The sequence below is a fragment of the Vulpes vulpes genome, chromosome 10, assembly GCF_048418805.1.
Source record: "Vulpes vulpes isolate BD-2025 chromosome 10, VulVul3, whole genome shotgun sequence".
Classification (NCBI taxonomy): domain Eukaryota; kingdom Metazoa; phylum Chordata; class Mammalia; order Carnivora; family Canidae; genus Vulpes; species Vulpes vulpes.
This window is the reverse complement of record NC_132789.1, coordinates 55,444,962-55,469,556: the sequence shown is the minus strand read 5'-3', so window position 1 is coordinate 55,469,556 and position 24,595 is coordinate 55,444,962. Positions and strand designations below refer to the sequence as shown.

Below are 24,595 nucleotides of genomic sequence, written 5' to 3'. Positions count from 1 at the left end.
ACTAGGTCAACGGGATGTTAGTAAGTGGGAAAAAGTCCCTGGGAAATCGTTTTCGGCTCCTGGTCATGTCGACGTAAATAGTAATTATCAAGTGTCTGCTTTGTGCTAAGCTCTGAGCCAGGCTGTGGGAACCAGGTTGGAATTACCTTTTAACTTAGGAAGCATGGTCGACGAACGTGCGCGTAAGTAAACCGCCGGCAGTAGGCGGAGGGACTTGTGCTGTGAGGAAGACGGAGGCTACAGTTCCCAGAATTTGAGAAATTCGTAGTTTACAAAAGAGTTGCTATTTGAGATTGGGCTTAAGGGCTGAGTAGGAGTTTCCCGGGCCCACAGGGGAAGGGAATGGTGCTTCAGGAAGAGGAGGTAGTGTTGACGATAGGCGAGGAGTCGTGAGCGTGCATGGTGTGTCCTGGGCACAGCCAAGGCTCTGGGTTCCTGGTGGGAGTGAGGGCGGGGCTGCAGGGGGTTGGACTGAAAAGATAAAGCGGGACATGGTGTTAAGGATTTTGAGAATAATTGGGGATCCCTGGGTGGCTCAGTGGTTGAGCATCTGCCTTCAGCCCAGGGGGTGACCCCGGGTCCCGGGATCGAGTCCCATGTTGGGCTCCCTGCATGGAGCCTGCTTCTCCCTCTGCCTGTGTCTTTGCCTCTCTCTCTCTCTCTCTCTCTCTCTCTCTCTCTCTCTCTGTCATAAATAAATAAATAAATAAATAAATAAATAAATAAATAAATAAATAAATAAATAAATAAAGGATTTGAGAATAATTATGTGCAGTTTAGGAAGAGAACTCTAGTGGCAGTATGGAAGGGGACAGTAGAGGCCGGGAGACCGCCCTCACGGCAGTTGCTCTAGTGCAGGGGAGATGTAGGGTGGGCCCTGGGCCAGGTGGTGGGTGAGGGGACAGAGAGCTGGGCATGCGCTGCAAGGAGATTCCACAGTCTGTCGATCAGCTGGAGGTCAGGAGGGAGAGAAAAGACAAGGAGGTAAGAGAGCCCCAGGTGAGCAGGTGCAGGATGGTGACAGTGACAGAGGTCCTGATGGGAAAGAAACGGAGAGGAAGAGAGTTCGTAGGGCAGGTGATTGTGCTTGTTTCTCACTCCCGAGGAATTCGTGGGCAGCCAGGTGCTCGGGGAGGAGGCGCAGTTAAGGGGGATCTTTCTTGACCCGTGGACCTTCTTTGAGTTGCAGCCTTCACCTGAACCGAGTTCTGCAGGAGGACTTAGGGTTCCTGACAGCTGTGGCCCTGGCTCCGGACGGCGGCTCCCTCATCTTGGCCGAGGCGCAGCTGCGGTTACAGTGCATGAAGCCAGGGGATGCTCCCTCTGTGATCTGGTAGGAGCCAACCAGCCTCTCAGGCTGCAGCTAAAGAGAAAGTGGGCTTGTGGGGACCCTGAACCTGGGGCTCACATGGAAGGAAGCACTGGGGTCTTACAGGGGGATGCTCACGGGTTCGGCCTCTGTCTTTCCTGGAAACCAGGGACAGCTATTCCGAACGCCCTGTGCTGTTGTCTACCCATCAGGACTACGGTGTATTTGTCCTGCAGTCGACGGACTCGGGAAGCCTTTCTGTCTTGGTAAGTCCTGCCGGAGTGTGTGTTAACGTGTTTGTCTGGACCGATGCTTCCAAGGCCTTGGGGCCATGACTGAGGATAAGAGGAAGGGCAACGCGTTGGTTCCAAATTCCTTTCTCTTCCTTCCACTGGAGCAGCTCTACTTACGAGCCTTCTATAACGGGGTTCGGCTTCCCTGTAGGATTTTATTGACACAAAAAAGGATTCCCGTGTTTACAAAAATCATGGGAAACCATCAGTGTAGTTTTCTTAATTGCATTTATTTACCCCCCACGTCTCTCTTGTCTTGCTACCGAGAGTAGTAGAGCCTGGAACAGGACAGGCATTGCACTGGGTGAAGGAAGCCAGGCACAAACGAGTACATGCTACGTGATTTCATTCGAGTAAAGTTAAGGAACAAGCAGAACTAATTTATGGTGGCCGAACTCGGTTATATATATATATATATATATATATATATATATATATATATATATATATATATATATATATTTGATTTTTATCTATTTATTCACGAGAGACACAGAGAGAGGCAGAGACCCAGGCCGAGGGAGAAGCAGGCTCCATGCAGGGAGCCCGACGTGGGACTCGATCCCGGGATCCCGGGGTCACGCCCTGGGGCCAAGGCGGATGCTCAACCGCTGAGCTCCCCCCCACCCCGGCGTCCCCAGAACTGAGACTATTGTTAGCTCTAGCGTAGGGGTCTGGTTATTGACCGGGATGGGGCAGGAAGGCGTTTCCAGGGCGCTGGAGATGTTTGCATCTTGATGTGGGCACTGACTGCAGGGGCGCAGATGCAAAAGTTCCCTGAGCTGTGCATGGGATGCACGCACGTGGCTATGTCTGAGTTACAGGTAAGGACGTCCTGAGCGGTGCGGGGCCAAAAGCAGCTGCTTGGCTGGGCGGTAGGCGCGGGGTCGGCCACACAGGGTGAGCCCTGTCTTCACAGAGGCAGAAGGAGTCAGGAGAGTTTGAAAAGAGGCTCGAGTTTACCGTGAAGTTGGAGAGTCCTCAGGGGACCTTCGTGTTGGTGACGCAGGCCAAGCCGGAATCTGGTGAGTGTGTGTGTGTGTGTGTGGGGGGGGGCCTGGATGCGGAGATGCCTTGTGGGGGGAGGTCAGCCCTGAGAAGCCGCAGCCTGGCTCTGACGTCTGCCCTTGAAATTGCAGAGTCCTCGTTTTTGGTCGCCGGTGCCAACGGGATGCTCTGGAAACTTGCCAAGGGCACGGCTGCGGGAGAATGGGCCACGGGCAACATCTGGCGGAAGGCTGAGGTGCCGGAGGCCCCGAGCCCAGGGAGCGCGCCGTCCGATGGGGGTGGCAGCAGCAGCAGCAGCAACAGCAGCAGTGCGGGGGGCTGGTCCCCACCCACTGAGCTGACCACGCAGCAGTGCAGGAAGGTGGGGCTGAGGCCCGGCTCGCAGGCGGAGGTGGGGAGGGCTCGAGGTCTGGCCACTGGGAGGCTCACCGCATGTCTCCATCCCTCCAAGATCCACTCAGGCCCCGTCACAGCCCTCCACGTGCTGCCCGGGCTGCTGGTGACAGCGTCCAAGGACAGAGAGGTCAAGCTGTGGGAGAGGCCGAGTATGCAGTTGGTACGTGTGTCTAGGCGCAGGGAAGCTGAAGGGGCGGCATGGGGAAACTTGGCCAGAGTGTACAAGAGATCAAGGTTCCATGTCCTTCTGTCCTGCCATGGTGTGCAGCCAGCCTGTCCCCAAATAAAAGGCGTAGACGGGAGGGCAATGCAAGGTCACCAGTAGGCCTGAGCCCTTGGGCTTCACCTCCCCTCCTTTGTCCCCCGTGTAGCTGGGTCTGTTCCGGTGCGAAGGGGCCGTGAGCTGCCTGGAGCCTTGGCTGGGCCCGGCCTCTACCCTGCGGCTCGCCGTGGGAGACACGCTGGGCAACATGTACTTCCTGGCCTGGGAGTGAAGGCGCACCAGCCCCGGGTGCTCGGGATGCGAGGCTGGAAGATCCCAGCGGCTCCTCTCTCGATTGGATTTTAAAAATAAAGTGTCAGAAAACCTCAAGTGCTGTCCTGCCCGTGTTTTTTTTTTTTAAAGATTTTATTCATGAGACACAGAGAGAGGCAGAGACCCAGGCTGAGGGAGAAGCAGGCTCCATGCAGGGAGCCTGATGGGGACTTGATCCTGGGCCCCAGGGTCACGCCCAGGCCGAAGGCGGCGTTCGGCCTCTGAGCCACGGGCTGCCCTTGCCCGCGCTCTGATGGGTATGTGGGGCAAGTGGCATATGCACGTGCCCCTGTTTGTTTTATGCTTCAACCCCAACCCTGATGCGGGCCGGATCCGCCGCGGTTGGTCCTCGAGAGCGGCCTTCAGGGCCAGTGGTTTCCCACCGCCGCCAGGGGAGGACGAGCCGGGGGTGTCAGCATTGGGGCGCAGAACAGCTCGCTCAGGAAGGGATCCTCTCTTTAAGTGCTTCCAGACTTTTGGGTATCTGCTGTCCTAGGATAAGTGGTGGGAGACCTGGTCCGCAGTTGGTAAACAGGAGAAAGAGGCAAGTTAGAGGATTTGGGTGGGAGCAAGGGAACAATCCAGCCTCTGTTGCCTCTTCCCTTCTTGTAATAATACCCAACAAACTCCAGTTTGCAGAAAAATTGACTTAAATGGGGAAAACCATCGGTGTCCATTAGCATCCTCCAATGTGCAGAGGCTATTTGGCTGAGAGGGAATAGGATCCTGCATAACCTGCAGCTAGTTGTGGGGTATGTAGAGCAATGAGTACCTCCCGTCCTGAAAATGAGGAAGTACGACCATGAGAAGAAATATGCACTTGGAGAAATCAAGCCCAAAGAAACCAGTGGTAGATTTGTGTTATTTTTATTACATAAAAGATCAGAAAATCCAAAAGTACAACATTATCTATTTCCTTGTTTGAAGATCAGATCTTACCCAGTTTATTTAATATCAATTTCACCACAGCTGCAGGAAATTAAACCGAACCTTCAGAAGGTACCGCATACGGACTTGGTTGGGGCTATAGACAATAAATTCATTGTAGTTGAGGGTATAACCATCTGGATTCAGAATTCCTGTGTCACTTGCTGGTCCTAAGGGAACCGTACTCCCATTCCTGCCAAATGGAAAACTCTGGGTCAGAAGCTGGAATAAGGAAAGGAGAGTCTTGTCTGGTCATAAGGAGTCTTCCAGCCTGAGCACGTACAGGCTCTGAGTACTTACAGGGTGATGAAGGAGGTGGGACTGGGAGCCGTCTTGCCCAGTCCCTTGGTGCTGTGTTTGCCCTGAAGTAATCTTTCTGCCTCAGGATTGGCCTCTAGCAGCTCATTACACTGACCCAGAGCGACCTGCAAAGCAGAAGATCTTTGAACACCCACATCCTCCTGAGCACTGGATGGCTCGAAGGCCAAACAGCAAATCCCACCAATACTTTCTTCCCCTTCTCCTGCAGAGGAATGGGATGGAAACTGCCTTCGGCTGCCCCCTCAAGTTCTCTCAGGTGAATCTCTTGGTTCTGGAGTCAGACTTTTCTCTCTAGAAAATAGGAACTAATAATCAACTAGAGATCATAAACAGGCTTGTCTCACCTCTGATAGAAGCAGCAGTCCAATGTCCTTCACGCGAGAAGCGAAGCAGTAATTGGCGCTCTTAGAGGACATGTCGGCAAAGTAGATTCCTTTCCCAAACTGAGCATAAAGACAAACACGAAGGTCAGCTGCTTAACCCGCTGTGTCGGAAAGGCCTGCACCACCGACCCTGTGTTTCCATGATCTTAAACACAATTCAGACCCTTCTCCACGTCCCCTTGCGATTACTTCCCAGAGAAGCAGGGATATTGGTGAATCTCTGCTTTCTGAGGGGGTAGGAGGGATATCTTTGGGAATCTATTGTTATTATTTTTAAAGATATTTATTTATTTGGATATCTTTGGGAATTTATCATTTTTAAATATTTATTTATTTATTTATTTATTTATTTATTTATTTATTTATTTATTATTTTAGACATAGAGAGAGAGAAGCAGAGACACAGGAGGAGGGAGAAGCAGGCTCCATGCAGGGATATCTTTGGGAATTTATTATTATTTTAAAAGATTTATTTATTTATTTATTTATTTATTTATTTTAGACGTAGAGAGAGAGAGAGGCAGAGACACAGGAGGAGGGAGAAGCAGGCTCCATGCTGGGAGCCCGATGAGGGACTCAGTCCCGGGACTCCAGGATTGCGCACTGGGCCAAAGGCAGGCGCTAAACCGCTGAGCCACCCAGGGATCCCCAATCTTTGGGAATTTAAAGGGAGACATAGTAAGAAATGTCAGGGTCTTAAAAAAAAAAAAAGAAAAATGTCAGGATTATCCATGAGTGGGTTTAATTCTTGGGAAGGGTACTATAGAATCCTAATCTAGAAAAAAAAGGGAAAAAAAAAGAACTGGAAAAAAAAAAAAAGGAAAAAAAAAAAGAACTGGAATAAAATGACTGTATCCCCTGCCCTTGTGCCTCCTTCCAGGATTCAATTTCTACTCACCATGTAACCTGTGACGGGAGCTTCAGGGGGGGCAATTCGAAGGCCGTGGCTCAGGATTCCCACCCAATTACTAAGCCTGGAGCCGTGCCACAGCAGCATCCTAGAGGAAAGCCATTATTACTGTACTCTGTTGCTCTCCAGCAGTTAGGACATAAACATAAAAAAGCCATTTCCTGCATTTTCCAGAAGTCCCATAACTGCACTTCCGGCAAGGGGTGTCTTCCCAAACCCAAAGCTAAACTGACACCTGTTATGAAGGTCCTCTCTGAAGGCTTCTTTTTCACCCTCCTTCTCCACTTCAAAAACGTCCAGCAAGGTCATGGTGTAGTCCTTGTGTGTGGGAGCATGAGTAGACTGTAGGTACTGGGAAATCACCTGTGAAAAGAAAATGAAAGAAACGGCCGGTGTGGGCCCTACAAGAGACCGGACTGAGCTGGAGAACCTCAGGGCCTCTGGTGAAGCCGGCAGACTCTCCACTCCCCGACAGTCTCACCAGACAGTGAGAAAGAGCTCTACCTCCCCCAGATCCCGGTAGAGCGAAATTCTGTTCTACATAAAGGTTTGCTCTTAACCAGAAGTGGTCACAGAACAGTGGGGCTACGGGGATGGGTCTTTTTTTTTTTTTTTTATGATAGTCACACAGAGAGAGAGAGAGAGAGAGGCAGAGACACAAAGACACAAGCAGAGGGAGAAGCAGGCTCCATGCACCGGGAGCCCGACATGGGATTCGATCCCAGGTCTCCAGGATCGCGCCCTGGGCCAAAGGCAGGCGCCAAAACGCTGTGCCACCCAGGGATTCCTGCACCACCCAGGGATCCCGGGGATGGGTCTTAAAGGTAGGAAAATAAGTGATCATTTTTCTTACTTTGAACTCGTGACTTTCATGGTCTAGAGGATGCAAGGCACAGTGTAGTTTTCTATAGTGTTGGTCCAGCGGGTGTTCTGGGCTTTGCAGCTCGGTCTTCACCAGCTTAATGGCAATTTCAATGTCTCCTAAAGCCTGGGGAGATGAGATACAGGATCAACGTGTAGGAACTTGGGACAAGACAGTTAATGCTTCCCAATCCACGCATGTCTCACCTCCAGTAGCTGTACTTTGTCTGACAGCTCTTTCTCTGTCCGGATTAATGGAGGGGTGCGGAGCCTAAGGACAGAGATAAAATCCACGATCAGTTCTCTGAGATGTGGCCAATGACACAGGACTCAAAGTAACAGACTAAAGATAAACACACTGTATAGGTTTTGATATTTGGGACTTGATAGAAAGGAAATTCCTTTTTATGAGTTCATTTCATATAGACGTGTTTCAGATGCACAGCTTTATAATTTGAAAGTGATCGCTGCAAGTCCAGTAACCATCCCTCACTATACAGCTGACCCCCTTCACCCATATCACCCACCCTAGTCCCCTTCCCCTGTCTGTTCTCTGTATTTATTTTTTTTTTTTAAGATTCCACATGAGTGAAGTCATTGTGCTTGTCTTATGCTGTTGATTTATTTTGCTTAACATAATACGATCAAGATCCATCCATTCATGTTGCTGCAAATGGCAAGATTTCATTCTTTTTTTTTATGCTTGAGTAGTATATACCATCGTATAATATACCACCTCTTTTTTATCCGGTCATCTGTCAGTGGACACTTAGGTTGTTTCCATATCTTGGCTATTTTATTTTATTTTTTATATTTTATTTATTTATTCATGAGAGACATACAGAAAGAGAGAGGCAGAGACACAGGCAGAGGGAGAAGCAGGCTCCATGCAGAGAGCCTGACGTGGGACTCGATCCCGGGTCTCCAGGATCACACCCTGGGCTGCAGGTGGCCCTAAATTGCTGCGCCACCGGGGCTGCCCTATCTTGGCTATTTTAAGTAATACTGCAAAGAACATAAGGATGCATATCTTTCTGAATTAGTGTTTTTTCACATTTTTCAGATTAAATGCCCAGAAGTAGAATAGCTGGGTCATACTGAAGTTCTTTTCTTATTTCTTTGAGGAACCTCCATCCGTTTCCTACAGTGGCTGTGCTCCTTGACAATTCCACTAACGGTACAGGAGGGTTCCCTTTCCTCTACATCCTCTCCAACACTTGTCATTTCTTGTTTTTGACAATAGCCGAATCTTATTTTTGAACAGCTTGGATACAGTCCTGACTAGAAACAGAAGTAGACCCGTTGACCACTCAAGAGTTATTTTTCAGTCACAAAGCGCTATAAAACAATAAAAGGAATAAGAACAGAACAAGCACCAGAATATAGAATGGACAAAGATAAATTGTATTTTATACACCTACTATCCTTTGAATAGGAACAAGGGAGTTCTATGTCTGAAGCAATTTTTTTACCTGTTGGTTAGATACCTAGACCTATTTTCTATTGGTGACTTCTACTCGGTCCGAAAACATGATGATAATCAGGCCAGGAGCTCGCATCCCAAACTTGTCTTTTGACTACGAAGGCTACTACAAATCATTTTTGGCTTTTGATGATCTATCCAAGATGATCATTTCATTAAAAATGGGAATAAAAAGACTATAGTTGTTGCTGAGTGAGGAGGAGACGGTCAGGTGGAGGATGAAGGAGAAGTAACAGCACAGGCCTTACCCAAAGTCATGTGGGATCCTGGTGTAGAACTCATTGCAAGCTTCCACAAGAGCTCGTCCGTGCTGGCCAGCCCGAATACAGTCCTCAATCTTCTTGAGAGACTGGTAGCCTGCCTTGATTTGTGCCACTGTCAGCTTCCCTGCAGGCACAGCCAGAGACCCTCAGACCTCACAACTTAGGGCACTATCCTGAGAACTGTATTCTTGAGCCTCCCCACAAAGACCCCCACCTTCAACTCTCAAAACAGCTCCTTCTTCCCTCACGCCACCTCTCACCCAAAATCTCCTTTTCTTGATTCACAATATCAGCAAGCTTTAAGTCACGGTGGTGATGAGATAGCCCATTAAAGAAACTAGCAAATATAAAGACAGACTGTAGGACAGGATCTGAAGTCCTACCAAGTGGGGCTTTCTTGGTGTCGTATTTCATTTCTACCATCGTCTCTTCCATGGCCTGGACATTACAGATCAACTCTATCAGCTCCTGCACTCGAAGATCTAGCTGTGATTCTGGTTTGAAGGGGAGTTTAAGAGACTCCTTTTTTGTTTCCTCTTCACTCTACAGCCAAAAAAAAAAAAAAAAAAAAAAAAGGAATCATATAAAATCTAAATCTAAAAGGATCTATTTTAAGGTCCCTGCAAAGAAGGCTGGCTCTACAATATCCCTGTTCCCTTGGTAAGCATCAGTTGGCTCCTGCTTGAACACAGGTTCGTTCTGTTACTAACCCAGTTAGAGTACCTGATGTGATCCCGCCTTCTCCTCCTACATGTGCCTCCCACAGGTAAACTCCCAGAATAAGTCTAAAAGGCTCTCCTAATTCATTGGTAAATATGTAAAGACAGCTATCATGTCTCAGATCTTCTCATCTTAAAAAAAACTAAGATTTTTCCATTTCTCAGATACCGTATATGACAATTTTCAGCATTCTGGTACAACTCAATTTGTTGAAATTAATTTTTTTATAAATAAAAAATGTATATAACCAAAAGTGAAGACCACTTTACATGCGGTTTCATCAGTGTGACTATGTATTAGTCCTTTCTTGATCTGTATATTAAACTTCTGAAAATAGGGCCAAGGATTTTATTATAAGAATGATACTAAATAGTAGAGACAAGAGAGCACATTCTGTCTTTAGTCTCCAGTCCCTCAAGACTACAAAGATCCATGAAAGGTACCTCTGAGGGAACTGTTACCTTTATTTAGGTGAGAAACAGCAAGACTCAAGATGCTCTGACCTGTTCCAGTCTGGGGCCTGATCTAAGCCATTCTGATAGATTTCACCCTGGTTCAGAGGAAGCAGTTTTCTCCCCAAATGTGTGGTCAGAATTTACCTGAGTATTGGTAGCATAGTCCATTTCTAGCATATCATATTTTCCAGGCACCTTCTCAAACTTCTCACGATCCTCCCAATTGTTTTTTGTTTTGTCAAGGAATCTGTGGGGTCCAGGATGGCGAGAAAATCTTACAAATCAGGGTCCACTAGTAGGAGTGGGCTTATAATTATTTCCTCAGAACATCTCCAAACGACTTTTCTCTTTTTCTTAAAGGTTTTATTTATTTGACAGAAAGCATGGGCAGGGGGAGGAGGCAAGAACAAGGGGAGAAGGAGAAGCAGGCTCCCCGCTGAGCAGGGGGCCTGACCTGGGGCTCCATCCCAGGACCCCCGGGGTCACGACCTGAGATGAAGGCAGACACTTAACTGACTGAGCCACCCAGGCGCCCACCTTGTCTTTTTTCTCAAACTACCCTCTTAGAACTCTTTTAATATCTGACTTTCCAAAACTCTGGATTCTAAATTAGGATGCTTATTAGAAAAAAAGAAGAAAAAAAAAAAAAAAAAAAGCTCTGGAGACAATGGGAACAAAAAATGGGGAGAAAAGGATTTGAGCTTCCCAAAGGCACCAAAATACCACAAAAACCTTTAAGATTTCAGACAAAAGATCCCTGTTTAATCCCTTTCTCTGACAGATTCTCACAGACTCCAGAAGGCTCTGCATCCATATCATAGTGAAAGAATTTTTAAAACTCTAGCTGAGGGATCCCTGGGTGGCGCAGCGGTTTGGCGCCTGCCTTTGGCCCAGGGCATGATCCTGGAGACCCGGGATCGAATCCCACGTCGGGCTCCCGGTGCATGGAGCCTGCTTCTCCCTCTGCCTGTGTCTCTGCCTCTGTGTCACTATCATAAATAAAAAAAAATAAAGAAGACTCCATTTAAAAAAAAATAAAACTCTCGCTGAGCATTCTCATTTGTACCCAATTTCCTAAATTACTAGCCATGTGCTAAATATAGATTCTTCTGTTTTTTTTTTTTTTAGTCAGTTTCAGGGTTCCAGGTGACATGATCACTGACTGAGTCTGCAGTTTGGTGTTCCAGTCATAGAGCACCACAGTGGAAATACGTTAACATGGAAGCCAAATCACACAAACTGTAAAATTCCTAAAGAACATACACCCAAGAAGAGGAATGGTAGGGGATCCCTGGGTGGCGCAGCGGTTTGGCGCCTGCCTTTGGCCCAGGGCGCAATCCTGGAGACCCGGGATCGAATCCCACATCAGGCTCCTGGTGCATGGAGCCTGCTTCTCCCTCTGCCTGTGTCTCTGCCTCTCTCTCTCTCTCTCTCTGTGACTATCATAAATAAATTAAAAAAAAAAATTTAAAAAAAAAAAAAAGAAGAGGAATGGTATTTGTTTGGCACTCGTTTCGAGCACTCACTTCTTCTGGAAGATTTCCTTGGCTTTGTCGAGGTCCCCCGAGCAAGCCACCAAGCTGTGCTGCCCCATTTTCCCAACTGCAAAGTAAATGCCACACATAAGATGGTTTCCTGCCTCCCAATCCAGCAAGAGCTTTCTCAGTTCATTGGCCAGTTCTCTAAGGTCTCCCTGCACAGCATCTGGCAGGTGGGCAGGAAGGCGAGAGGGACGGTGAAGGGCCCAGGAAGCGGGTCCTGTTGATATGAGTTGCCGTCCAACTGCCACGGTCCCTGAGCAGCACAAGGAGACCCACCGGACACTTCCCAGCTGACAGGCTGTTCTTAGTTTTGCCAATGGGAACTTCCTAATGAAGATGCTTGCCATTCCCCACTTCCAAGTCCCTCCCAGGTGATGGAGCCTCCATCCCACCAACTTAAATCCGGAGGATCTTCTGGTTACTCACTACCCTGCTTCTGGCTTTCTGAATGACAAATCAAAAAACCCATAATAAAAGTCATTACCTCGGCCCCATCTCATCCAGACACTGAAGTGCCTCCGGGCATCATCTTCCAACAGCTGAATCAAATAGTACTTGTTGTTGTTGAACTGAAGATTGGTCTACGAGGAGGGAAATACAAACCTGAGAGAGAGGTCTACAAATGGAAGCCACAGAAGCTGAGGCCTCTTCCTCAGGCACGGGTACCAGTAACAGCTCCAGGGAGAGGGCTAATGTAAGGCTGACATAGGGACCTCAGAATCAAAGATCTGGGCATCGGGACCCTGTCATCAGTAACTACCAAGAAAAAAATCCCCATACGCAGAACAGCTCCTCCCGTTACCTGGTTTAGCATGACATCATAGACATCGCTCCCTTCACAGTACACGTGGGCCTGGGGAGAGAAGGAAAAAACTGATGGTAGCGTAACCTCAGTCCTCATGAAATCCTCCGTGACGCTCTAGATTTTCTTGTGTCTCAACATGTCATTCCCCAGCACTACCAATATCCACCTTCCGGGGAAGGAACTGCCGCACTAGGTCTTCTACACATTAGCTATGATTATCCTATGATGAACACATGTTGCTTTTTTGTAATTATAGAAAAACCAAGGATTCTAACAGCTAAAGGAAACCTGCTCCAAAAGAAGCCTTTCTTGTGTATTCTTCAAAGCCTTTCCACAGTCGTCAGTGACCTGTGCCAGAGCAGGGCAGTTTCTCATTAGAACAAAGACAGTTCTTCCCTGAGAACGGGATTATTTTCCGAGAACGAGAACGAAGCGTGGAAAGCTGATGACAACCCCAGAAGTCAAAGACACGTGGATTTTTAGCCCCCAGACTCCCCCGCTCCCCTCTCTTAGCCTTGGAGACAAGTCATCGCCAGGAGTATCTCGGCGAGGGCTCTGAACTGAATGCCAGCAGCTTCGGGGCAGGAGTCCCAGCAGCCCGGGAACAGCGCTGAGAAACCGAGGGGCGAGGAGTCTCACCTTCCCCACCTTGGCTGCGCACTCGGGGTCCACGGGAGCTCTGCCCTTTAACAGCAGGGTCTTCACAGACTCTGGGGGAAGACAGACACATACGGGAGCTATGTGTGCGGGAAATCAGTGTCCTAAGGAACTCTGTCCTCCCCGAGCAATCCCCATCTGTCCAGGTGTCAATCTGTCTAAACAACACAAAACCGAAGATTCGGAGACAGGAGAGGCGCACTGTGGTTCGCCCACAGGATAGGAAACTAGTGACATCTGCAGGAAAGGAAGACGTGAGTGCAGAGGACAAGGCGTCCCTCGCCCCACCTCTCCCGGAGACACTCCCGCGGGCCCACCGCCCAGAGCTGACCTGGCTTGTCTTCCGTGCTGCCATTGCCGGCCCCTCCTGCAGTCAAAGGCCCCCTTTTCCCCCCCTGCCTCTGGCATCTCCGAGTTTTCTTTGCAGGAGGAGGGTCTTCTCCAGCCGTGTTGCCATCATGAACTCTTCCAGCTTCGTCGAATGCTGCAGAAGCCACGGGCACGAAGAGTGGGCAAAGAACCAAAGGGAGGAATGAGTACCCCCCGAACACGGTCCTACTTCGAAGAAAACATCATCTTTTTAAAGAAATGGTCCAGGACGGCTTCGTAAATTTATAAAGAAATGAGAACTGCCAAGCCGCTGGTCCTGGTGGTAGTCTGGGAAATCCCTTCCCAAATTGCAATTGTAGCCAAAAACCAAAACAAAGTAAAATGGAGCCCCGGGGCTCTTGGGAGCTCGAGCTCCCAGCGAGCTCCCAGCGGAGGCAGGAGTGTCCCCGCTGCTCGTGTGCTTGTGCCCCGAGCCTTCCCAGTACCCAGAGGCAAACCACACGGAGCTCTGCGGTCTCCTGTTAGGAGCCCCGTCCTGTCCCTTCCAGCGGCGGGAACTTGCGGAAGTCACGTCACCTCTTCGTACCTCAGTTGCCCTGACTGTAAAATCCAGAGGCTGACAGCGGCGATACCGAATTTGTAGGACGGACCTCTGCACTTAGGAGCGTAAGACAGAGGATGGTACCCACCAGCCCCGAGGCCTGAATGTTGATGGCAACATCTGAGTGTGGGACGCACTGTGTGTGGTACGGCGGGTGACACGCGGTGTGCACTGTACGGCGGGTGACACGTGCACGGTACAGTGGGTGACACGCGGTGTGCACGGTACGGCGGGTGACACGCGGTGTGCACTGCACAGCGGGTGACACGCAGTGTGCACTGTACGGCGGGTGACGCGCGGGCCGTTGTCCGGCCTCTCCCGGTGCCACATTCGCGCACCCCCCGACTGGCTTCTTGGAGTCGGTGACGGCAGCTGGGGAAGGAGGGTGCCCGCGACCGGAGGCTCTGCCCGCAGCTACTCGGAGACTGGGCGCGGGCGCGGGGAAGCGCAGCAGAGAGCCCCCCCGCCCACCTGGCGCCCGCCCGGCCCCGCGCTCCCGCCCCCGCGCTCCCGCCCCCGCGCCCGCACCTCTCGCCCCGCCGCCGCCGCGCGTCCCCCGCCGCCGCGCCGCCATGGCGCCCGCTCTTGCCCGCCAGAGCCGCTCCCGCCCGCTCGCCCGCCCGCCGCCGGCCCAAGGCGGGAACAGAGCGCCGGCGCATGCGTCCCGAGGCGGCGCGGGGGGCGGGGCGGGGCTCCCCGCGGTATTTGCATGCTGCTGTGTGTTATGGGAAGTCACCGTGAGCGAGAAGGGCCGTGCAGGCGGCGCCTTATAAGCGGCGGGCGGGCCGCGGTGCGCAGGGCGGCGGGAAGCCCAGCGGTGGGGCCACGCGCGGAGTGCGCGTCACTCTCCCGGCCCCTGGGAAGGTCTGAGACTCGGGCCAGCGGCGGCCCTAGCAGGGCCCTCCCCGCGCGCGGGGGGGTGAGTTCCCAGAGAGCGGGCCCCGGCGAGGGCCTTCGGGCAGGAGAGGCCGCGCGCGCGCGGCGGATGCCCCCTCCCCGGGGCTTGGAATAGACTCACGGCCGGCAGGGTGAGTTCAATGGCTGGGCCGGGGCACCCGGGCATCGGGCCGCGGGGCTCCGGAACCCAATTCAGACTACTCTCCCCCGCCCGCTTTTGCCCCCCCGACCCCGCCCTGGCCTGGGGGCGCGTCCTAGACGCGCTGAGTCTCTCTTTCTTCTTTTCCATATCTCCTGGAGGAGCGAGGAGAGCGCGCAGGAGCGGGGTGTGCGTGCGTGTGCGTGCGCGTGTGTAAGGGGGTTCCTCGCCGGGTGGGGCCGCGCCGTGGCCTGGGCCGAAGCCACATGCTTGACCTCCCGGGTGCCCTTAGACCTTATTTATTCCTGAGAGACAGAGAGAGACAGAGAGACAGGGAGACAGAGAAAGACAGGGAGAGAGGGAGAGAGACAGAGACAGAAAGAAACAGAGGCAGAGAGAGAGGGAGACAGGCAGAGGCAGAGAGACAGACAGAGACACACACAGAGACAGAGAGAGACACAGAGACGAAGACAGAGATAGGGAGATAGAGAGAGACACAGAGAGAGACACGGAGAGACAGAGAGACACAGAGAGAGACAGGGAGACAGAGACACAGAGACAGAGAGAGAGATAGGGAGACAGAAAAAGAAACAGAGGCAGAGACCGAAAGAGGCAGAGAGACAGAGAGTGAGGGATAGAGAGAGGCAGAGGCAGAGAGACAGAGAGAGACAGAGACAGAGAGACACAGACACAGAGAGAGACACACACAGAGACACAGAGAGAGGCAGAGACAGAGAGAGAGAGAGACAGAGGCAGAGACACAGAGACACAGAGAGACACAGAGAGAGAGAGACACAGGGGCAGAGGGAGAAGCAGGCTCCATGCAGGGAGCCCAACGTGGGACTCGATCCGGGGACCCCCGGGTCACGCCCTGAGCCCAAGGCAGATGCTCAACCTCTGAGCCCCCCCGGGTGCCCCTAATTCTTTAAAGGTTCTACCTCCAATTACAATCCCATTTTGAGCTCCTGAGGGGTTAAAACATATTTGTTAGTTGTGGCAATGGTATGGTAGTTATGATTTTTAAAAAAATTCCTTTGAAAATAATATGTAAGGGTGAAATGTTATATCTGCAATTTGCTTTGAAGTACTCCAGCCAAAATAATCAAATGAAGCAGACAATTGTTAAATCTAGGAAACTTATGTAGAGATGTCCATTATATTATTTTTTAAAGATTTTATTTATTTATTCATGAGAGGCAGAAAAAAAGAGGCAGACCCACAGGTGGAGGGAGAAGCAGGCGCCCTGCGCAGAGCGGAATGGCACTGAATTCCCTACCCACCGGGATCATGCCCTGGGCCCCAGGTGGACCCTCAGTTGCTGAGCTACCCAGGTGTCCCTAGATGTCCATTATATTCTATTCTCTGGTTGTCTGGATGCTTAAAGTTGTCATAATACATTGGAGATATCTTAGGGGGAAAAATGATGAATTAGTTAAAATACGTGTCACTAAAAAGAAGAGTTAACTGCAAATCAAGACTTCCTATCCTGGTAAGTGAACATTTTAGGTAGTGTTGATTATAATGTGATATTCCTAAGATTTCCTTACATTTTCTGTCATACCATAAGGACAGGAAAAATGGATTAATCAAGCTACTCTGTAAGGTACATGCTTTCCTGGGTAAGTCTATCTATTTCAGAAAATAAATATACGAAAAATGGATTTGTGATACCCAAGCAAAAGCAAATAAGCCTTTCCAATAGAAAGGGGTGGCGGTGTTGTCCCGTGTATCCCGGCAGGTGCATGGCGGCTGGTGCATCCCGGCAGGAGCATCCTGGCAGGTGCATTCCGGCTGGTGTGTGGCGGGCAGCTGTCTCTGGTGGGTGGGATGCGTATGGGAACACGGGGGCAGATGGCGTGGCTGCCAGCCCCTTTGGCTTCGCCCCCCGCCCACACCTGAGGGCACCCGCCACGTGCGTGCGTGCTGAGTTTGCTGCAGAACGAGGCTGGGGCCAATTCCACCAATCCCACCAACCTGCTCCTGGCTTCGGTGGGGGAGGTGGAAGCCTGAAGGGGAGCCTGGCCCCTAAGCCTGGTCCCCCAGGGACAGGCAGCCCTTCGAGAGGAGCTTAGTGATGTCCTCATGCACCTGGCAGCGTGGACCTGCCCATGGCAGGTGCTCCCCCAGGTGGGCCTCAGCGGCGGCTGTGCCCTCAACTGTGCACACTCGCCCGTGGGGCCAGCTGAGGACCAAGCTGTGCGGCCTGCGAACCTTGGCTGTGAGTCCACAGGCCAGGCCTCAACCTGGAGACAGGGGCACAGCACTTGCCGCTCAGCCTGGCGTCGGAGACACAGAAAGTGGCCTGGCTGTGGAACTTAGTTCTAGCCTTCTGCTAACATCATGGGTTGAGGGGCCCTACTTCCTAAGGTCTGAGGCCCAAGAATCTCCAGAAGACAGCCTCTTGGTATTTTGGCTCTCAACGAAGGTTTCGGTCAGCTAAATAAATAAATAAGTATAAAATATAATAAAATAGAAAGGGGTTCTCCTTATGACCAATTTGGGTTTGTATCACATTGGACTGAGCAACTAGCACCCACACCCTGATAAGAATCGTTTAGTTCGTACACAAGATCTTGCAAACCTCAAATGGCTGAAACAACCTAGCAATAGGTACGATCTTATTTTCTTTATTTGGGTTCCAAGAAGGTATAGAAGTAGTATCTAAAAACATTTCTGGAAAAAAAACAAAAAAGAAAGAAAAAAATAAAAATAAAAAAAGCATTTCTGATATCTCAGAATACAGAATATATAAAATATATGGGAGAAATAGCAGGAGCAGAAGAAAAATGAAGAAGAAAAGGGAGGAGGAAGAGAAGAAAAGAAAAGGGAAAAGAAGGGATAAAAATCTTAATAATTGGGGGCATCCGAGTGGTGCAGTTGGCTAAGCAGCCAACTCTTGGTTTTGGCTCAGGTCATGATCAAGCTCAGGGTCATGGGATCCAGCCTGGAGTGGGGCCCCGCACTCAGTAGTCTGCGTAGAGTTTCTTTCTCCCTGCCCCTCTGCCCTACCCCATCCTGTGCCCTCTCTCTCTCTCTAAGTCTCAAAGAAATATATTAATTAAATTTTTTTATTTTATTTTTAAAAAAAGATTTTATTAATTTATTTGACAGAGAGCGCGAGTGAGCAAGTGAGCAGCGGGCAGAGGGAGAGGCGGAAGCAGGCTCCTTGCTGAGTAAGGGGCCCACTGGGGGACTTGATCACAGGACCCTAAGATCATGACCTGAGATGTTTACTGATGGAGCCACCCAGATGTCCTAAACATTTACAGAATGTAAATATGAGTTCACTGCTTGGTCTTGTAATCGTTATATTTTTTGTATATTTTTCATGTATAGACTAGCAATATTCATATTGCTCTGGCATCATAAATTTGTTCGACTTCTGGGAAACGAAATGGTAGCAAAGTTTTAGAAGACTCGCAGAGCCTGACCAGTGGGGAATAAAGGGAAGAGGTGTTATCATGGGTACTGATGGGATAAGATGGGAAGAGGAAGGGGTTCCAGGTCCAGAGAAGGGAAGAACCGGCTGAAAACCTAAAGAAAGATTGTGACTAAGGCAGAGGCGTAATATTTATCCCAGGGGTCTCGAGGTCAGGGACTTTATGCAAGAAGATGTGTCCTATGGAAGAATGAAAGTGGGGAAGAGATAAAGAGAAATATTAGGCGCACAGGAGGTCTCATCAGAGTCGCCTCCGCAGGAGGTGACTAGAGGGGGGGATGAGGAAGGAGGTTTCTGCAAAAGGGTGATTTGTGGGGAGATTTGTTTGCTTTCTTTAGCTTTTTTTTTTGTTTTTATTATAATGGTAACATCAAGAATTGGGGATAGCAGGCTAATAAATCTGTGATACGGTATGATCTTTGCATCATTTGCTACCTGTAGTTATAACTGACCTGAAGTCTCCCATGAATTCAGGGTGCGCATGGAGGGGGGATATGGTCTCCCAACGCCTTACTGAGAACAACATGCCTCTCTCTTCCCCCAAATCATCCCAAAAGACTTAAGGCTTCGGGGAGGGACAGCTTGACTCCCACATCCATCCCAAAACCCAGAGTCTGGTAAGTGAGTTTTCACTCACATGGTGTGGCTGTGCTACCTTATGGTGCTGCAATGATGATCTTGTTCAAGTAGATCATTGCACAGGTCAGTAAGGTTCTTTGAGGACAGATGATCCCACTAAGTGGCCCAAAAGGTCCTACTTAGAGCAACTCAGGCTCCACATTTTTTAATGCTCTCTTGCAGGATTGTAGAGTCAGCTGATTTCAGCATCTGCAACCCAGTGGATCCAGGACCCAGATTCTTCATTCCCCACTTTAGAGATGGGCCAGCCTTTCCTTTTTAACCCTTAAAATACACAGGGTCCATACCTCTCTGTCTTTGTAGGTAATCATGGTGTTCCAAAGCCCTTTACTAAAGCTGTTCTTTTCACAATGATTTCAGAGAGCCCTACGCTCATCTTTCTGGCTTTCCAGAATGATCCACTCATATCTCTTACTGCAGAGGAAGAAAATCTGCAGTGTAGGGCACCCCGGGTGCCTCAGCAGTTTAGCACCTCCTTCAGCCCAGGGCGTGATCCTGGAGACCCGGGATCGAGTCCCGCGTCGGGCTCCCGGTGCATGGAGCCTGCTTCTCCCTCTGCCTGTGTCTCTGTCTCTGTCTCTCTCTCTCTCTCATGAATAAATAAAATCTTAAAAAAAAGAAAATCTGCAATGTAACCTTGCCACTATTAAGAAGCAGGAAATTATGGGTAACTATAGGTCTGTAATCATAAAATTTAGGAGGAGAAGCTAATTTTCATTGATTTACTTGTATCTAGAAAAAATTATATGATATGTAGATGAATTAATTACTATATAATATAATAGTATATTAGTAAACTCATGCAAGTGGTTATTTACTTTTTCCTGTTCTGTCTATATAAGAATGAGGAATAAGCAAGGAAGGAAGGATCCCATAAATTGAGCATGTACTATGACCGGTCATTATGCTAGACTCTTTCATATATTTGTATATATGTTAGGGACGTAGGTATTACTATCCCCATGGTACAGAGGGGAAAATTGAGTCTCAGAGAGTTTAAGAAATTTATTCCAGATTGCGCAGCTAAAAAGTTTCTTGGAAACTATCACAACTTGTGTGAAATGTCCTAGAATACCCCTGTGCAGCACCTTGAAATAGAGATGTTCTTTTTTTTTTTTTTTTTTCGAAATAGAGATTTTCATCTGCTACTCTAAGGGAACCTTCTTAGAGTCCCTGGCAGGGTCTGAAAATTAAAGTGACTGATGAACAGGAGAAAAACATACGGATTTCGCTGAATTTTTAATTTACATGGGAGCCTTCTCAAGAGAAGGAAGCCCTGAAGAAGCGACCCGAGCAGGAAGCTTTTATATCTTTAGATGGAGAACCAGTAAATTTGTGAGGAACTGAGAAAAGACAAAGGAGTTTGAACTAGTGATAGTCACGGTGCAGAACGCTGAGAAGGTAGGGGCTAGTTGAGGAAGGGTTATACATTGGATGTTCCTGCCAAGCCTGAAGCCTTAGCCACGGCCTCTTTTATTCATAGGCCTATTAGCTGGAATAAGGCCCTGGAGGGAAGTTCTGATGGGAAGGGGTCTAGGTCTAGGCCAGGCGTAATGAAACCTGTTGCCTTGCACAAATTCCCCACTTTGAGGTCACAAAGATTAGGAAATTATCCTAAGGAAATGAAAGTCGTTGACAGTAGGGCCACCTAAACCGGGACATGGACACACAGGAGTCCACTTGTGATAAGCACATTAACTCACAAGGAAACTTGGTTTAAAAGTTCAGTCTAAAAGCAGTGCCTCACTGTTCCCTGGGGCCAGGGCAGCGAAGGGGGCTTGCCTCCCGAGGGGCCTTTCAAGGTAGAGGAGGAGGGCGTCCCTGTAGCTCCTTAGCCCAGTCAGGCAGAGGCCACTTCCCCGGGCCTCCGGTCTCTGCTCTTGCTCCCCCCACGGGGAGGCGGGCTGCCGAGCCTGCACTTGGTTTGGCTCCCTGGTTGTTCGGGACTCCTCTGGCCCTTGAACCCTGCGTCCCGGCAGGGCGAGCCTGGGGGAAGGCAGGCAAGCACCCACCTGGGTCGTGGCCTGTCCCGGATGGGGACCCAGAAGCCATAGGCTGTGCCTCCTGTGGAGGAGCCCGGCTCCTGGAGGTGCCCGGCTTCATTCTGCTTGAAGGGACGGTGCCGTTAGTGTCCCAAGGCTGTTTCCACCCCTGCCTCCCCGGGTGAGAGGCTAGATCTTGGGAGGAGGCTCAGGCCAGTGCACCTCACTTCCTTTGTGGCCGCGGGGCCCAGGGCCTCGCTGGCTTTGTGGGGGCTGCAGCAAACGTTTTTTTGCCCTGGCCTTTGCTCTGAGCGTTTCCACTTCCTTGGTGAGCCTAGGCTGCCACGTCTGAAGTTTGATGATTTTAGTGACCCTAAGAGGAACTCCCAATTTTAATGTCACCACTGTAGTGAGGGTGCCCTAAAAGGCCTAAGAAATACTAAACAAAAATCAAGGGCCTTAGCTCAGGCCAAGCCTAAGTCACATACTGGTATCACAGTGAGTCCGTAAACCGTTACGAGGCTCTGCTTTTGAAAATCAAGATATATGAAGGCCAGGTATTAAAATAAATGTTTGATACCTTCTAGAAGTAAATGCTACATTTATTTTGCGTATCTTTTTTTGAAAAGATTTTTAAGATTTTATTTATTTATTCATGAGAGACAGAGAGACACAGAGAGGCAGAGACACAGGCAGAGGGAGAAGCAGGCTCCATGCAGGGAGCCCGTCGTGGGACTCGATCCTGGGTCCCGAGGGTCACGCCCTGGGCTGAAGGCAGTGCTAAACAGCTGAGCCACCAGGGCTGCCCCTATCTTTTTTCTTTTAAAAACTTTTGCCTAGTGACCTTGAGTGTAAATTGATTTCCATTTTTCTCCTTGATCTACATCAGTTTGAATCTCTTCTCCCATCTGTAGATTGTTTTGTAGTTTTGTTGACTGTATCCTTTGCTGTGCAAAAGCTTCTTACCTTGATGAAGTCCCAATAGTTCATTTTTGCTTTTGTTTCTCTTGCCTTCATGGATGTGTCTGGCAAGAAGTTGCTGTGGCCGAGTTCATAAAGGGAGTTCCCTGTGTTCTCCTCTAGGATTTTGATTGATTCTTGTCTCACATTTAGATCTTTCATCCATTTTGAGTTTGTCTTTGTGTCTGATGTAAGAGAGTGGTCTAGTTTCATTCTTCTGCATGTGAATGTCCAATGTTCCCAGCACCATTTATTGAAGAGACTGTCCTTTCTCCAGTGGATACTCTTTCCTGCTTTGTCGAATATTAGTTGACCATGAGTTGAGGGTCCACTTCTGGATTCTCTATTCTGTTCCATTGAGATTTGTTCCAACTCTCTGAAGAAAGTCCATGGTATTTTGATAGGGATCGCATTGAACGTGTAAATTGCCTTGGGTAGCATAGACATTTTCACAATATTAATTCTTCCAATCCATGAGCATGGAATGTTTTTCCGTCTCTTTGTGTCTTCCTCAATTTCTTTCAGAAGTGTTCTGTGGTTTTTAGGGTATATAGATCCTTTACCTCTTTGGTTAGGTTTATTCCTAGGTATCTTATGCTTTTGGGTGCAATTGTAAATGGGATTGACTCCTTAATTTCTTTTTCTTCAGTCTCATTGTTAGTGTATAGAAATACCACTGACTTCTGGACATTGATTTTGTATCCTGCATCAGTTTGAATATAATGTAGGTGTTATTCTACCTTATATGTAGAATATGTCACACAGAGGTGTGACAGAAATAAACTAGTGGGTGGATTGTGGTAATAGATGGTTGTATATATCTCATAATCCTTATAATTCTCAAGTTTTATTGTTAATTTAATGCTATGGTTCAAAATTAAAAAGGGACCAAAGTGTTATCACCAAGTCTCCTACGCCACCTAATTCCCCTCCCCAGTAACAGCATTAACAGTTTCTTATGTATCCTTTCTGAGATATTTTATGTAAGTATAGGCAAATACATGCATTTCACCCTCCTCTCTTCTTTACATACTCTAGCAGGTATTTTTTCCCAGTTAAGATTTCCAAATTGGGGGAAAAAAAAAAGATTTCCAAATAAGTAAATAAAGAACATCCACACTTTTTAAAAAAAAAAAAATTATTTATTTATTTGAGAGAGAGAGAGAGTGAGTAAGTATGAGCAGAGTGGGGAGAGGCAGAGGGGGAGAAAAGCAGATTCTCCACTGATGCAGGCTCCATCCCAGGACCCTGGGATCGTGACCTGATGCTCAAGGCAGATGTTCAACGGACCGAGCCACCTGGGCACTGCCATCCACATTCCTTATAATGGTTATACAGCAATCTAATGTATGTGCGTGCCATGATTTATTTAACCTTTATTGTCAACATTTAGGTAGTTTACAGTCTTGTTGTTTGCCCCAAAATGAGTGTGCATAAGTCAGTTGTCACATGTGACAGTTCAGGTGGGTTTTGATATATTGTTTATCAGGACTCTAAATGTGCAGTTCTTCCCTTTACATATATTTATTTTGTACACAATGATGACTAGAAACCAACCAGCACCATAAATATCTTGACTGAGCAATAAAGGATTTTCTATCAAAAGCAAAACCGTGCTTATGGCTTTTATGTGAATATACCTTAGCCCACTTCAGTTTAGGTAAGGGATGGTTTATTTTGCTGTGAGCATGTATCTAATGTTGAGAAAGAATGGCAGCAAGAACCAGAGAAACCACATGGTTGTGTTCACCAAGGGCAGAAGGAGCATGTTCCAGGGGTTACGTAGCAAACTGTGTTGGATAGCTTCCCGAAATTATGGTGTTGAGGGGGTAAACTTGTATTTTAGCATTAAGTTAGGGAAAATGGAAATGTTTTTTGGGATGTAAACATGCAAAACGAGCTTTTGGGAATCCCACTAAAGGTATAAATATGTATCTTTTTCTTTCCTTTCCTTTTTTTTTTTTTTTTTTTTTTTTTTTAGGTCTTAGTCTTAAAAGACTAAAATCATGTCTTGTGAAACATCCAGTTTTCCAATTAGAAGTATCTCGGATTTGGAAGGGCCTTATGAGGGGTATGAATGACTTTCCTGGCTTCAAGATTATTTTGAAAAGTGAAATTGTTTGGTGGAGTATCTAGGTTCCTACTCTATTAGCTGGTTGAGCCTGGACACAATAATAAAAACAGCACATTAAACATTTAACTTACTAACTACATGCAAACTACTGTGCAAAGTATTTTATGTTTATTTTACCTCATTTAATCTTCCCAATAGTCCTAAGGTAGGTGGTATTTGTTTTCATTTTAGAGAAGGGGAATCAGAAGCTTAGAGAAGTTGCAAATATGCCAGGGAGTCAAAGATTCAAATCCAGTTTTGTCTTGACTTCAAAATTCATTATCTGGGGCGCCTGGGGGGCTCAACAGTTTAGCGTCTGCCTTCGGCCCAGGGTGTGACCCCAGGGTCCCAGGATTGGTCCTGCATCGGGCTCCCTGCAGGGAGCCTGCTTCTCCCTCTGCCTGTGTCTCTGCCTCTCTGTGTGTCTCTCGTGAATAAATAAAATCTTGAAAAAAAAATTCATGATCTTAACCACTAGGCTGCCTGCCATTTAGTCTTCAAACCTTGCTTGCTGACCTATAAAATGGAGATGACATAGTATTTGCAAAAATGAGGTAAATATAGAAAGTGCTTTATAAGTTCTGAGATGGACCAAGTATTATGAAATAGGTAAAATATCAAGTTAACC

The 24,595-nt window shown here is 48.4% G+C and overlaps 2 protein-coding genes across 6 annotated transcripts in view; one reads left to right on the top strand and one right to left on the bottom strand.

Moving 5' to 3' along the window:
- Positions 1-3,598, top strand: part of TEP1 (telomerase associated protein 1) — a 44,632-nt gene extending 41,034 nt beyond the window's left edge. For 2 of the 4 annotated variants that reach the window (XM_025992077.2, XM_072724283.1), the window contains exons 50-55: positions 1,190-1,333; positions 1,479-1,575; positions 2,522-2,627; positions 2,742-2,971; positions 3,062-3,166; positions 3,378-3,598. In XM_025992077.2, coding sequence (XP_025847862.2) covers positions 1,190-1,333; positions 1,479-1,575; positions 2,522-2,627; positions 2,742-2,971; positions 3,062-3,166; positions 3,378-3,500 — 805 coding nt within the window. In that variant the 3' untranslated portion in view covers positions 3,501-3,598. Of the gene's footprint in view, positions 1-5; positions 166-1,189; positions 1,334-1,478; positions 1,576-2,358; positions 2,628-2,741; positions 2,972-3,061; positions 3,167-3,377 lie in introns of those variants that run through there. The other 2 variants (XM_072724284.1, XM_072724285.1) reach the window with 2 other exon arrangements.
- A 794-nt stretch (positions 3,599-4,392) lies between these two features.
- PARP2 (poly(ADP-ribose) polymerase 2) lies at positions 4,393-14,444 on the bottom strand. 2 transcript variants are annotated; one of them, XM_072724289.1, is made up of 16 exons: positions 14,327-14,444; positions 13,199-13,351; positions 12,850-12,920; positions 12,208-12,258; positions 11,890-11,986; positions 11,391-11,466; positions 10,009-10,111; positions 9,073-9,232; positions 8,675-8,813; positions 7,151-7,214; positions 6,936-7,070; positions 6,318-6,445; positions 6,071-6,170; positions 5,134-5,232; positions 4,769-4,893; positions 4,393-4,661 (listed from the first exon to the last, which is right to left on the bottom strand). In XM_072724289.1, the coding sequence occupies exons 1-16, from the start codon at positions 14,370-14,372 to the stop codon at positions 4,502-4,504; spliced, it is 1,707 nt and encodes a 568-aa protein (XP_072580390.1). In that variant the 5' UTR covers positions 14,373-14,444; the 3' UTR covers positions 4,393-4,501. The 2 variants fall into 2 exon arrangements, with proteins under 2 accessions (XP_072580390.1, XP_072580389.1); XM_072724288.1 differs by lacking the exon at positions 13,199-13,351 and having other exon boundaries at positions 14,327-14,401.
- Between the last annotated feature and the right edge of the window lie 10,151 nt (positions 14,445-24,595).